The sequence below is a fragment of the Penicillium longicatenatum genome (assembly GCF_028827895.1).
Source record: "Penicillium longicatenatum strain IBT 33135 chromosome Unknown contig_2_segment0_segment0, whole genome shotgun sequence".
NCBI classification, from domain to species: domain Eukaryota; kingdom Fungi; phylum Ascomycota; class Eurotiomycetes; order Eurotiales; family Aspergillaceae; genus Penicillium; species Penicillium longicatenatum.
In genome coordinates, this window is record NW_026643120.1 from 4,049,995 (window position 1) to 4,062,223 (window position 12,229).

Consider the following 12,229-nt stretch of genomic DNA (forward strand, 5'->3'; position numbering starts at 1 on the left):
CATTCTATTCCAAGGGGATAGATCGCTAAAATGGTATGTAGGAAATATCTTCCATTTATGCATTTAAACAATTCGCTCTTTTTCCGGCATCCCATCTACTTCTCTTTTTCACTATGTTACAAAAGTGAGCACATCACAATATTCTAATGCCGTTTTTTATATTCCTCATATACCCCGATTAGGACGACTTGGTCGCCGCCTTCTTAACCTCGTCCTTGACCCAAGCCTCGAGTCCACCAGCCGCAATAATGGCCTGCACATTGGCGGGTAGCTCGCCGACCTGCTCAGTCCAGCTCTCTCCATTCTCTCCCTCGCGCACCTCAACGGAGCTACGCTTCACGTCCCAGGTCAGGGTCCAACCAGTCCGGCGGGTCGATTGGCGCTCAGAGTCAGCAAAGGTAGCACGTAGACGCTCAACAAGACGCGGGACTTCCAGCCCCATAAGCGCGTTGTTGATACTGTTTCGGGAGAAGATGTTGCCGAAGCTACCAGCCACGACAAGGGGAATCTTCTTAGCCAGGATGGCGGTGGCGGCCTGCTCTCGGGAGGAGCCACAGCCGAAGTTGAAACCGGAGACAAGGATGTCGTTGGGCTTGGCGATCTCTTTGAAGTTAGGGTCGTAGTTCATCATGCAGGCGAGCGCCATATCCTCCTTCGAGACGTTGTCTTGGTATGTCAACTTTCCAGGGTAGATGTTATCGGTGTCGAGATTGTCCATGTCGCAGAAGACGATCTCGCCGCTGATCTTCTCGGGGAAGCCAGGGAGAATCTCGGTGGCAGCCTTCTCTTCACCTCCGGCGGATGACTCGACACGGTCGATCAGGGATTCCATCTGCTGGATCATGTTGTCTAAGGCGCTCTCGGTAGAGGGTTCGGCACCAGTGCCGAATCCATGCTCCACGCCGGACCAGCCCTCGGGCACCTGGTAGGCACCGGGGCCAGAGATAAGACCACTGAGGGCACTGGCAGCCACGACTTCGGGACTGGCCAGGTATGCCTTGGCGTCGCGCGAGCCCATACGTCCCTTGAAGTTACGGTTGCTGGCACTGATTCCAACCTCGCCGGGCTCCAAGAGGCCCTTTCCTAGACCAATACACGGTCCGCAACCAGCAGGCAGTGGCTGCGCACCGGCGTCGAGCAGAGCCTGCCAGTCACCAGCAGCCTCGGCGGCTTCCTGTTCGGGGGCGGAAGCTGCAGCAATGTACAGTTGAACACCATCGGCAATCTTGGGGATCACATCATTGTTCTCCTTGGCGGCGTCCTTGAAGACTTTAGCGGCGGCTGCGATATCGGAAGCACGTGAGTTGGTACAAGAGACGATGTACGCGCGGTTCACCTTGATGTTCTGCTGGACGAGCTCATTCAATGGGGTGGCGACCTTGACTGAGTTGGGTCCTGAGACATAAGGCGAGAGGGTGGAAAGGTTGAGGTAGAGCTGCTTAGCGTATTGAGCATCGGGGTCAGCCTTGAGGGGGTTGGCGAACAGCTCGTCGACACGCTCATGGGTAATACGTTCGCGAGTTGTCCGGTCATCAAGCATAGCTGCCTCGGTAGCCTTGTATCGTAGCCAGCGTTCTAGGGTTCGGTCGATGGGGAACAGACCAGTGAGCGCGCCCCACTCGGTTGTCATATTGGCAATAGTCATTCGGCTATCCACCCGAAGGCTTGACATGGTTTCTTCGGAACCGGTGAACTCAATTGCATGGTTGAGGACGTCGCTGTTAAACAGTCCACACAGCGCGACAATCACGTCCTTACCGGTCACGCCCACTGGAAGGGTTCCGGTGAGTGTGACCCGCGCAACGGGCGGAATCTGCCACCATGTGCGCGAAGTGGCCCAGATACTAGCAGCATCTGTGCGCACAACAGCGGTACCAAGGCAACCAACACCACCGTAGTGGTTGCTGTGGCTATCAGAGGCAACAGCCATGGTTCCTGGCCACGCATATCCCTCTTCAACCATGACCTGGTGTCCAATACCTCGGCCCGCAGGGTAGAAGTCAATGCCATGCTGTGCCGCAAATGTCTCGATTTGCTTGTATTTCTTGAGGTTCGCTTCGCTGGTATTTTGGACATCGTGGTCAAGGGTCATGACGATCTGCTTGCGGTTGTGAACCTGTGTAGCTCCCATGGACATGAACTTGGTGGCAACGGGCCACGAGTTATCGTGAGTCATGCAGTACTGGGGTGCAAGGCTGATGTAGTCTCCGCTACGGACGAACTTTCCTTCAGGGAGACCGACTGCATAGCGCTGGACGATCTTCTCTGTCAAGGTCTGCGGTGTCCGCTTCTCGGTCTCGGTCTCAATCTCAGAGAAATTGATTGAGGGAGCGCCTTGTTGGGAGTTCAATGCTTCAGCTTGAGCGATGGCGGTTGTGCTAAGCGAGCGAGGAGCGAGGGGAGTCGCAATTGATCGCAATTGAGGCTGAATTCTTCTAGTCGGGAGGGCGACCGATGGAGTCAGAAGAGGCCGGCGCCAAACCTAGGAACGTCAGATCAAAAATAGTGATTTTCAGAATAATAGGTACTCACAGGCCGGCGCATCAGCGCACACAGATGCCTAGCCATGCTGATCAACTATATGAAAACAGATATGTAGGTGAGTCACTAAGGAAATTTCGCCTGCAGACCTGCCAAGAATCGGCGCCGGCACCGGGGCACTCAAATCATGTGACCTTCGATCCCCTTTCCCCAGCCAAAGCCTGTCTCGTGATTTCAAAGCACAATGGGGCACGTGATATTGTCGATCCACCAAAAATCCAGAACTTGTGGGGAACGGCTTCTCTGTTCCGATGCATTATAGGACTCATACGACTGATTATGCGCACGTTTAAATCGTTATGTAGAATCTGACCAGGCTTTGACGCTCCATTTTTCTCTTTAGCTTTCCTATATTTTATGTCATGATGTCACATCTAGGCATAGCGCGTGAAATACTCCATACGAGTGGATAAATCCACATGTACGTAATGATAACTATGCTCCAGTATAACCCCAGAATATCAAAGCCCCACATGTTGTATAGCAAGGATCATTGCTATGTGCTTGCCTGACACATTGGTAATTGGCAATCGATGAAGTGCCACTTCCCCGAGGCCCTAGTATCCTAGGTGTCTGAGAATTACATGTTTTGAATTCACAGGACTGTTATGCAGCCGCCAACTATACTTCGATAAAATCAAGTGGAGAGAATTCACGACATAGATGATAGATCGAAGATAACGGGCCATGTAAGGAGAGTGAACGAGGGCAATAGATATCAAGAAGAGAAGTTTTGGAATCCAGAAAAGAGAAGGAGGATTGTAATCGAAAATCACGCCTTCCTGATTTGGAGATATCGTGCCTTTGACAAACGAAACATCCCATGCAAACAAACCCAACGCTTTCAACGCAAAAGAACATGGCCTTTTGAATAAGCCGATTCCAATCACCTGGGCGATAAATCTTCTTTATTATTCCATATTCCGTGAACCATCACTGACTGACCAATGAGCTGATAGGTTGAACCAAACTCTGAGGATTTTCTACCTGTTGGCAGGCCAATTATGAGCTTAAAAAATGGATATGGCGAGGCACAAATACCGTGTGACAATGCCAAGCTTAGTGGCAACACCACCTTAACAAAAGTTTGAGTGGCCAACGCACATCAAAATTTTACTACGACGCATAAAAGAGTAGCTATCAAATGCAAGCAGAAAAGATGAATTGGTAATTGTTCTGAAGACCATCGTATTATTGACATATTAACTTTTTACTCGAAAAATCGCACCATCGCGTCAAAGCAACACTCGAGTGTAATGTCTTGTTTGATACAAGACTCGCTAATGAATACAAAGAAAAAACTCAAAATGCCTGTGCAACACTTTCACGCCCAAAGCAACTCATGGCCAGCAGCCTTGAATCTTGAAACCATATAGCCTGGCTTGCAATTTGACTCCCAATCTTCATCGAAGCCCGAGTCAGGGTTGTGAAGATTCTCAATAGGAAGCATGGAGACACCGCGAGGGACGTCAAGACCTGGTGAATCGGCATCACCGCGTTCGCCACAAGGGCACGTCGAGGTTGTCCTGGCTCCAGGTGTAGTGCAAGGGCAAGGGCCTAAGGAGCGGTTGCATGGGATGCACTTGTAGTATGCCCGACTGGAATCATTGGAGTCTTGGCTTGTGGATAAACGGACGCCGGGAAGACCGCACTGGTCGCACTTCCAGGTTTGTGTCATGATGAAAGAGGATTGACTAGAGAATAACGTATAAGTTACTGTTATAAGACTATAGGCATGGAGGACCGATACTCACATTGAACCGTGGTAGAATTGGAGTAAATGGAAGTTGAATGGAAAATTCCAGAAGTTGGACTTGTGGAATAAGGTCGTAAGAGTAATGTATAGTAGAGTACTCTGCAAATAGGCTGAATGATGATCGGTATTGAATTCTGGGGAACAACTCAATTTATAGAGATTTTGCGGGGGAGGCAGATCATCATGACGCTATTCCGACCCACTGGACTGCGCAATTATGGGCGGGGGGATCACCATGGAATGTTCGGTGCAATCACGTAAAAATTTGGAGTTCTAGACTGGATTTCATCTATAAACGGAAGGCACGGCTCAATCGGGTAAGTACAGTCCCGAGGCAAACCGAGTTTTTAGGTAATTTATCACGCAAACGGGTCAAGTGACCACGCACGTGTGGGATAATTACGTTTCATCTCGTGGATTGTGCAATTTCTCTTATTTAATCGTTGCTATTTCCAGACTTTTTCAGAAATTTGCGGGAAATGACTCGGTCCCATGATGCTGCTCCAATTTGCTGCGGGGGCCGAACATCCCCCGCATTTTGCGAGTCTCTGCCCAGGTACCCGTAGACTAGAACTATGTACGACTTCATATGTATATGCCTATGTCGAGGCTCCATGAAGTTATCCATGCCAGTGCCTTGATAGTGTTCTCCTTCCAATGTATCCTGAAACCCCATCAATTGCGATTACTCAGTGTCCATACAAATGAAAGAGGCGTCCTGACTGCGAAGATCAACACTTCCGCAAGGCCAGATTACCACCCTTGAAAATTTTTCCGCACGATGACCCAATTTGTGGATCTTAGACCTAGAACGTATATGCCTCATAGCATGATGCCTCGGACCGAGTGGCGAGATAGATGTGAGCCGTAGAAGGGAGTGGATACCATGGCCACTCACCTGATTTCGAGTTTTTTCTTGCCATGACTCATAATGCCACGGGTACTGTACGAGGTGAAAATTTGACGTACATAGGAGATTAAGAATTGGGTGAATTAGTGAAAAGGTATAGCAGTAGTATCATACAGAAAACGCGCTGTTATGCTCGAGAACAGCCTCCCCCAGATTTGTCCCGAAGCACGCTAGTCTAAAAATAGTTAGTGCCTTTGCCGTCCATGGGCTAGAGTGAAGCCCATTTAAGTTACCACAAATTAGTATTTTTCTTCTTTCCTAGAGCTATTTGTTCTAGCTTTTCATCTATTTTGATTCTACTTTCATGCAATTCTGCGAGCGATGTTGCAATGGACCCACTGGGTGACTCACTTCATATGTAGAGGTAGGTATATGCAAGGCCTCCCTTCGAGGATTACCTACTCTCAGTTCTCATAGGCATAAACGATGGTCAAATGCCCACCATCAGTATTGAACATTATAATAATGGATACTATCATTGAGTCATGGTGTCGTTGTAGCAGCCCAAAAATACAGGTGGCCTACTATACGACCTTCAGCTACTTTATGTTTTGACGGGTTAGGTCCAGAGGGGTAATCTCACACCTAGACAATATAGTAAGATCAAAACATAAAACGTCAACGCCACGCTACTCGTGCTTGCTTCATGCTATCAAGTGATCACTCTTCCTACTCAGATCTCGAATCACTGCCTCACTCAAATTCTCATCAAATGGAAGACACACCTGTCATGACCACTCCCAGCAGGGACTCAATTCTCACATTCCGCGAAGTCACCGAAGAAAACTGGCGTGAGGTAGCGAACCTGAGCCCTAAAGACGGCCAGATAGGCAATCTCGCTCCCAACGTTTGGTCTCTTTGTGAAGCCCACTACTCCGAAGACGCGTGGGTACGAGCCATCTACGCCGACGAGACACTTGTCGGCCTGCTCATGATGGCAATATGGGATCCTGAAGAGGCCTACTACATTTGGCGATTCATGATTGATGGCCGTTATCAGGGTCTCGGGTACGGTCGCCGTGGCGTAGAATTCGCGATTGCACATATACGACAGCATAACCCTCAAGCAAAGCAGTTGGGGGTGATGTCAACGCCACTGGAAGGAAAGATGAGTAGGAATCCGTCGAAGATTGTGAAGCCTGAAGATTCGCCATATCAATTTTACCAGAGACTTGGGTTTAGGCAGACTGCGCCACCAGATGAAGATGGAGAGATTATGATGTCAATAGATTTGTAAACACGAAAAGGCTACAACAGAAATTGTTTGTGTTTAGAGACTTTGAAGTGAAATTAAGCTTCAGTTAGAGTTTGGCAAATCATATCAGTGCATACGGGGAATTTGTTTCGAATATAGCAGTATGTATTGCGCTAAAGTCAAACAAATAAAAAAATAATAAGATAGAAAGAACGGCCCAGCAGAAATCCCGAGTCCCACAGGGCTCAGGAGGGAATAAGTGAACACTAAGCACCAAGCTAAAACCATAAGACAGAGAAAGTAAAGTAGAACGCCATGCCACACCAGAGATAGGAGATAACAGCATTAAAACCTGTCCAGAGTTGAAGAGAGACGTCATGTCTCAGAGACAATGAACAGAAGAAAAGACAAAGTGCCAACCCTCAAGGACCGCAAAAAGCAGCGACGAATTTGACAAGAAAAATTAACAGAAGAAAGGCAGAGCATGAAGAGTATTGACATGATCCATGTCAGAAGTTTGAACACGAAAGGAAAGAGAAACCAAGGCGAGGTCAGTGATTATTGAATGCGGTAAGACACCAGCCCGTAAGGAATCCGAGAAAGCTCAATCATAAGGGAATCGTCAACGTCCGTAGATCGTGAGCCATGAGCCGTACCAAGTCCAGTCATGGGGTCGTCTGTAACAAAGCGATTGCGTAACCACAAATATTGCCCGAAGTGCCAGTAAGAAAATCGCAGTTAAATGAAAGGCGCAAATCACAAATTTTGACAGGATTAGTAGGTTTCAAAGTCATCATTCCATTCGGTGTCACTACCCGCGACACGGAGGACCTGGCCTGGGTGAGGCCCATCTGGGCTCACGCTTCTGATTCCCTTGCTCTTCTTGCCCATGAGGTCCAAGCCATCGTCTGGAGCGAAGCGCTTGCCTTGCCCAGCGCGCAACTTGGAGTAGTAAATGTCACTGGAGTCAACATCAGATTCGGATCCGTCATCAAAGGTCTCCCAGTTTTCGGAACCGGAGGTGGCGGTATTGACAGTGGATGAGTTGGAGGTTTGGCGAAGTGCAGGGGGAGGAGGTGCCTGCGACAGATACGGATTCATGCGTGGATACCCTTGTTGGGAAGAGCTCAAAGACAGCGATGACAACGAAGAGCTAGATGAATGTGAGAAGCCGGTTGACCGCTGAGAGTTTGACATGACAGATGCGCTCATGAAAGACCGCTGACGGTCATCGTACACGTCCTCTGGGCTGACTGGCCGGACAAAGGCGTTGGACATGGCACTGTTGCAGCGCGGGGGCTCCAAAATATGACTATGGCGCTCTTTCGACTCCACGGTCAAGGCACGCATGCGGGGCGGCGCATTACGGGGTGGAAGCATCTTGCTATTGAGAGTACTGGATGAATAGGTACCAGGCCCCGTGCGACGTTCAGGGGAATTGTTTCCGTGGGGCATATTGCTCAGAGGAGCCCGCGCAGGAAGCTTAGAGGGGGATGTGGCTCCTGACCTGGATCCACCGTATCCGATTGTGTTATGCTTCACGGGACGACTTCCATTGGGGGTCTTGGTAGCGGAGCGAGGGGGAGGGGGTCCACGCATCGAGCTTCCAGGCCGCGACGGCGGCTGCTGTCGGATAGGATTGGATTTAATGGTAGAAGGGGGAGCTGAGGGTGTCTTGGAGCGAGGCGGGGGTCTTGTGGCAGCGCGCGTCAAGTTATCAAGATAACGCTCGCCGTGGACCAGGAAAGGCCGGCCGAACTCATCCTCCCAATGCTCAAGCTCTTTGCGAAGGTCTGCCTCAAGCTTAGGCAAGTCCTTTGAAATACGCTTTCGCATCTTCTCCTCTCTGAGAAGCTTGCCAGGGTCACGTTTCTCGCCCTTGTTTCCACGGGCCATTAGACGAGAAGCATCTTGGCTGGATGTCGACAAAGCTTCACGGTCTGCCAGCAGGCCACGGTGCTTTTCGATCATTTCTAGAACAGGGGCGCGTTGTTCTTTGAGAGCTTCCAGGCGTTGGATCTCCCCTTCATGGGCTTCCAAAAGAGCATCGCTGAACACATCAGAGAAAGCAGGGGTGAAATCAAGCATCTCCTCTTCGGAGAAAAAGAGACTATCCCAGAGCTCCTGCAATCGGACACGAGCGTCCTCGACGAACAGGTGCATATTTTGTCTCTTCAGTTCGTTGAGGCGATTCAACTCTTCCTCAAATTCGTTTATAGTGCGCATACCACAGCCACGATTAGCGGCCAAGAATGCCTTGCGGTCTGATTCCTCAACGCCAAAGCGCTCCCAAAGGCCCTCAACGGCTGCTCGGAGCTCCTTAATCTTGCGCTCACGACCCTTCTTCTCGTCCATCAGCTTATCACGTCTAGCCTTCAGGTTGGCAAGGTCGCTTTCGTGCAGGCCAAGTTGCTCGGGAGAATCGCGGTAGTGCTTGACGATGTTGGAATCGGTCTGGACCTGGGGGGTTCCAAGCTCGGCCCACATCTTAATGATCTCCTCAGAAGTAGTCTGAACGAAGGAAACACGACGATGATATTCTTCGTAGACGCGACTAAACTCGGAGTCCAGCGATGTGACATAATCGGGTGAAAGATCGAAGCTTGGGGGAATCGTCGAGCCTGGTGCAGTGGGAGGCAATTCGATGATAAGGAATGAGGCCTCTAGGTGGGATGAGTAGGATTCGAGCGCATCAACAAGTTCTATCAAGAGTCAGCATAAATACTCAGCATCACAATTCACTTGAACATACTCTTGACCTGCTCGAAACGTTCACGATGCAGCTTGGTCATTCCCTCGCACTTTTCGCGCAGGAATGCGATACACCGGTTGAGCGGGTAGGTAATGCGAACGTCGTCGCGATTCAGCTCATACTGGCCATTAGCTCTTTCATCACCGAGGGAGACCTCTATTTGTTGAATGGTTGTGATTAAGCGCTGGGCCTCTTGCGTCATCTGCTCCTTTTCTCTTGAGGGCGCGTTAGCAAAAGGGCATAATGTGAAAATTTGGTGCCATTGGCGATGAACTCACTCATCAACAAGCTTCAGATGATTATTCAAACTCTCCGACAAAGCATTAAATAGCTGCGTTCTGAGTTAGATTGCGAACAGTCAATTGCGATTCGTATAGAACTCACCTCTGCTTCACGAGTGTCGCGCTCGTGAGCAGGGACACCAATGTCGTCAAAAATACCATGCAGCTGCTCCACAATATTGTTGACCTGAGTGGTCAGGTAGCTTGTGTCGACAGCCATTTCTTGGAGCCCTGATCGGGAGCAAAAGTAATTCGAATCAAGGAATGTGATTCACTTCCAACAACAGGTCGACTGCAACTCCGAGGGTATCAACAAATAGAACCCAGAGTGTCCCGACACACGGAACCAAACTTTCAAAAACGAAGGTGGGTTTGGGAAGTGAGTTGTCAGATGCGAGACATGAAGAAGTGGGTGTGTTTATGAGGGGAATGGAGAATCAGCTAGAGGGCTGAATGATAACAGGTTCATCAAGGAAAGCCCCGATGTTTGGCGCCGATCGTTGTCCGGGGCAACGGCTGAGTCACCCGATGGTTTTCAGCTGGTGTGTGCCCATTAGATAAGCATATCTATCACACCGCCCTTCCATTCTGCCCCTCTCTGCCCCACCGCTTTTCTCCACGGTCATCGCTCCATCAACCAAGCTGATTGATCCCCTCCATAGACTTTATTGTCCCTCATTCCCTTTCCCCCTCGCCTTCAACCCCTCAAAGGAATCTTAGTTATCTGCCGCCATCAATACTTCGTCAGAATGCAGGCTGCACAGCAGTCCTGGGGTTCGTACTCCTTACCCGGGACGTCAATAGCTCCATCAAACTAACACCAATCAACGCAGAGCTTGACAACTCGATCAGTGTCTTCGACCCCCAACGCGATGCGCTATATCAATACGACGCAGAAACACAAAAAAGGCTGAATGATGAACGACCATGGGCCAAAGACCCCTATTATTTCAAATATGTCCGAATCTCCGCAACGGCACTATTAAAAATGGTGATGCATGCGCGCTCAGGTGGATCCCTCGAAGTGATGGGTCTAATGCAAGGCTACATCCTCCCAGAAACCTTCGTGGTGACAGATGCATTCAGACTCCCTGTCGAAGGTACAGAGACACGGGTGAATGCTCAAGACGAAGCGAACGAATACATGGTGTCTTATCTGCAGTCTTGCCGGGATGCGGGGCGGGTGGATAACGCCGTTGGTTGGTACCATAGTCATCCGGGGTACGGATGCTGGCTATCGGGTATTGATGTGGCGACGCAACAGACGCAGCAAATGTCCGGCCCGTTTGTGGCTGTTGTCATTGACCCTGACCGAACGATCTCGGCGGGTAAGGTGGAGATTGGGTCCTTCAGGACTTTCCCTCTGGATTTCACGCCTGCTAAGGAGGCTCATGAAGATGATGAGTTTCAGACTATTCCTGTTGGCAAAGCGGAGGACTTCGGAACGCATGCCAATCGTTATTATTCGCTTGAAACGACACATTTCAAGAGTACCCTTGATTCGGATATTTTGTCATTGCTCTGGAACAAATATTGGGTTTCTACGCTCAGTCAGAGTCCATTATTCGCTTCTCGTGACTACGGTAGCAAGCAGATGATCGATCTCAGTGATAAGTTACGTAAGGTTTCGAGACAGATTGAAAATTCTGGCTCGCGTCCTGGTGGGTCTGCGGTCAAGGACCAACAGCTTGAAAAGGTTGTACGAGGCGGCCAACGGATTGTATCGGAGGAGGTCAAAGGTCTTATGGCATCTGAGGTGAAGTTGAAGCTCTTCCGGAATGTTGAGGAGCAGTCAAAGCCAGCAACCTAGCCCCAAGTCTCATGACCAGGCAATGATGCCTCAACCACATAGATATTGCTACGACTGTCACGCTATCTTTCATCTTCGCATTCGGCTACAGATTTGAACTGGTGTCTTTGGCGCTGGGTAGGGCAATCTTTCATATCTTCAGGAGTCCAGTCTATTCTCAAGTAAAGTTATGAATCATGCCCAAAGAGCATCTATCTCCACCCGGAAAATGAAATGCAGAATTTGCTCGATAATATGTGTGTAGAGCCACTTTATCAATTACAAATACCGACCCTGCAGGGGGCTAGGCATGTCCAGGTGCATATGATCTATCATCCAAGCGGCCTAGCCGTGGAAATATTCCGAGGTCCCTGTCAAGTATTTAAGCTAGCTTTACCTTATTACAAGTTTCGCGCTGCTTAAAAACGGAGATACGAGATAGCCCCAAGCGCTTACATTGCCGCAAGGAGTCGCAAGATAATGAGTATGTATAGTAAATAGTTGTTCGAACAATAGATGGGTACAAAGAAGCGAGCCAAGAACGATGATAAATGGGTTCCTGGTCATAGAAAAAGTCAACCTGTCAAAATTTCACGGATTTGACAGGAACTTCAGTCAAAGGGTCGTGACATATCATTAATAGAAGACGGCGTCAAGGCATTATCTTTCCGAAAGGTTTCACATCATCCCATCTCCCCTTCCCACCCCCTTGGCCATAACGAAAAGGATATATAAGAGAAGCTGTTCACAAATAGGCCAGAATATACACAAAAAATGGCCAGTATGTGCGACAATCGAGTATATGAGGAGTTAGACAAGACGATCCCCTTGGGGATATTTCAAAGCGCAAAAAGAAACAGCCGGTCGAATCCCAGAAAAATTCTATGCCAAACAGAAAGGTATATGAAACGAAAAAGTCGAAGACACATGTATGCAGCGGTACGGTGCATGAAAGTTTGATGTTTGCGGCGATTAGGTCATTGACAATCTTCAAAGAACCGATTT

At 49.2% G+C, this 12,229-nt stretch overlaps 5 protein-coding genes across 5 annotated transcripts; 2 read left to right on the forward strand and 3 right to left on the reverse strand.

Moving 5' to 3' along the window:
- Positions 1–178: 178 nt before the first annotated feature.
- lysF (homoaconitase LysF) lies at positions 179–2,593 on the reverse strand (the record flags this gene model as incomplete). The annotated part of the gene is made up of 2 exons (XM_057114453.1): positions 2,533–2,593; positions 179–2,482 (listed from the first exon to the last, which is right to left on the reverse strand). Exons 1-2 carry the CDS (start codon positions 2,566–2,568, stop codon positions 179–181), a joined length of 2,340 nt encoding a protein of 779 aa, XP_056974593.1. The 5' UTR covers positions 2,569–2,593.
- Positions 2,594–3,865: 1,272 nt separating this feature from the next.
- On the reverse strand, positions 3,866–4,219 carry N7484_004034 (uncharacterized protein; the record flags this gene model as incomplete). The annotated part of the gene is made up of 1 exon (XM_057114454.1): positions 3,866–4,219. The coding sequence occupies one exon, from the start codon at positions 4,217–4,219 to the stop codon at positions 3,866–3,868; it is 354 nt and encodes a 117-aa protein (XP_056974594.1).
- A 1,718-nt stretch (positions 4,220–5,937) lies between these two features.
- On the forward strand, positions 5,938–6,444 carry N7484_004035 (GNAT family N-acetyltransferase; the record flags this gene model as incomplete). Its single annotated transcript, XM_057114455.1, has 1 exon — positions 5,938–6,444. The coding sequence occupies one exon, from the start codon at positions 5,938–5,940 to the stop codon at positions 6,442–6,444; it is 507 nt and encodes a 168-aa protein (XP_056974595.1).
- A 732-nt stretch (positions 6,445–7,176) lies between these two features.
- N7484_004036 (putative microtubule associated protein (Ase1)) lies at positions 7,177–9,655 on the reverse strand (the record flags this gene model as incomplete). The annotated part of the gene is made up of 4 exons (XM_057114456.1): positions 7,177–9,104; positions 9,155–9,369; positions 9,433–9,485; positions 9,539–9,655. 4 exons carry the CDS (start codon positions 9,653–9,655, stop codon positions 7,177–7,179), a joined length of 2,313 nt encoding a protein of 770 aa, XP_056974596.1.
- A 529-nt stretch (positions 9,656–10,184) lies between these two features.
- Positions 10,185–11,245, forward strand: N7484_004037 (Mov34/MPN/PAD-1 family protein; the record flags this gene model as incomplete). Its single annotated transcript, XM_057114457.1, has 2 exons — positions 10,185–10,209; positions 10,269–11,245. The coding sequence occupies 2 exons, from the start codon at positions 10,185–10,187 to the stop codon at positions 11,243–11,245; spliced, it is 1,002 nt and encodes a 333-aa protein (XP_056974597.1).
- Between the last annotated feature and the right edge of the window lie 984 nt (positions 11,246–12,229).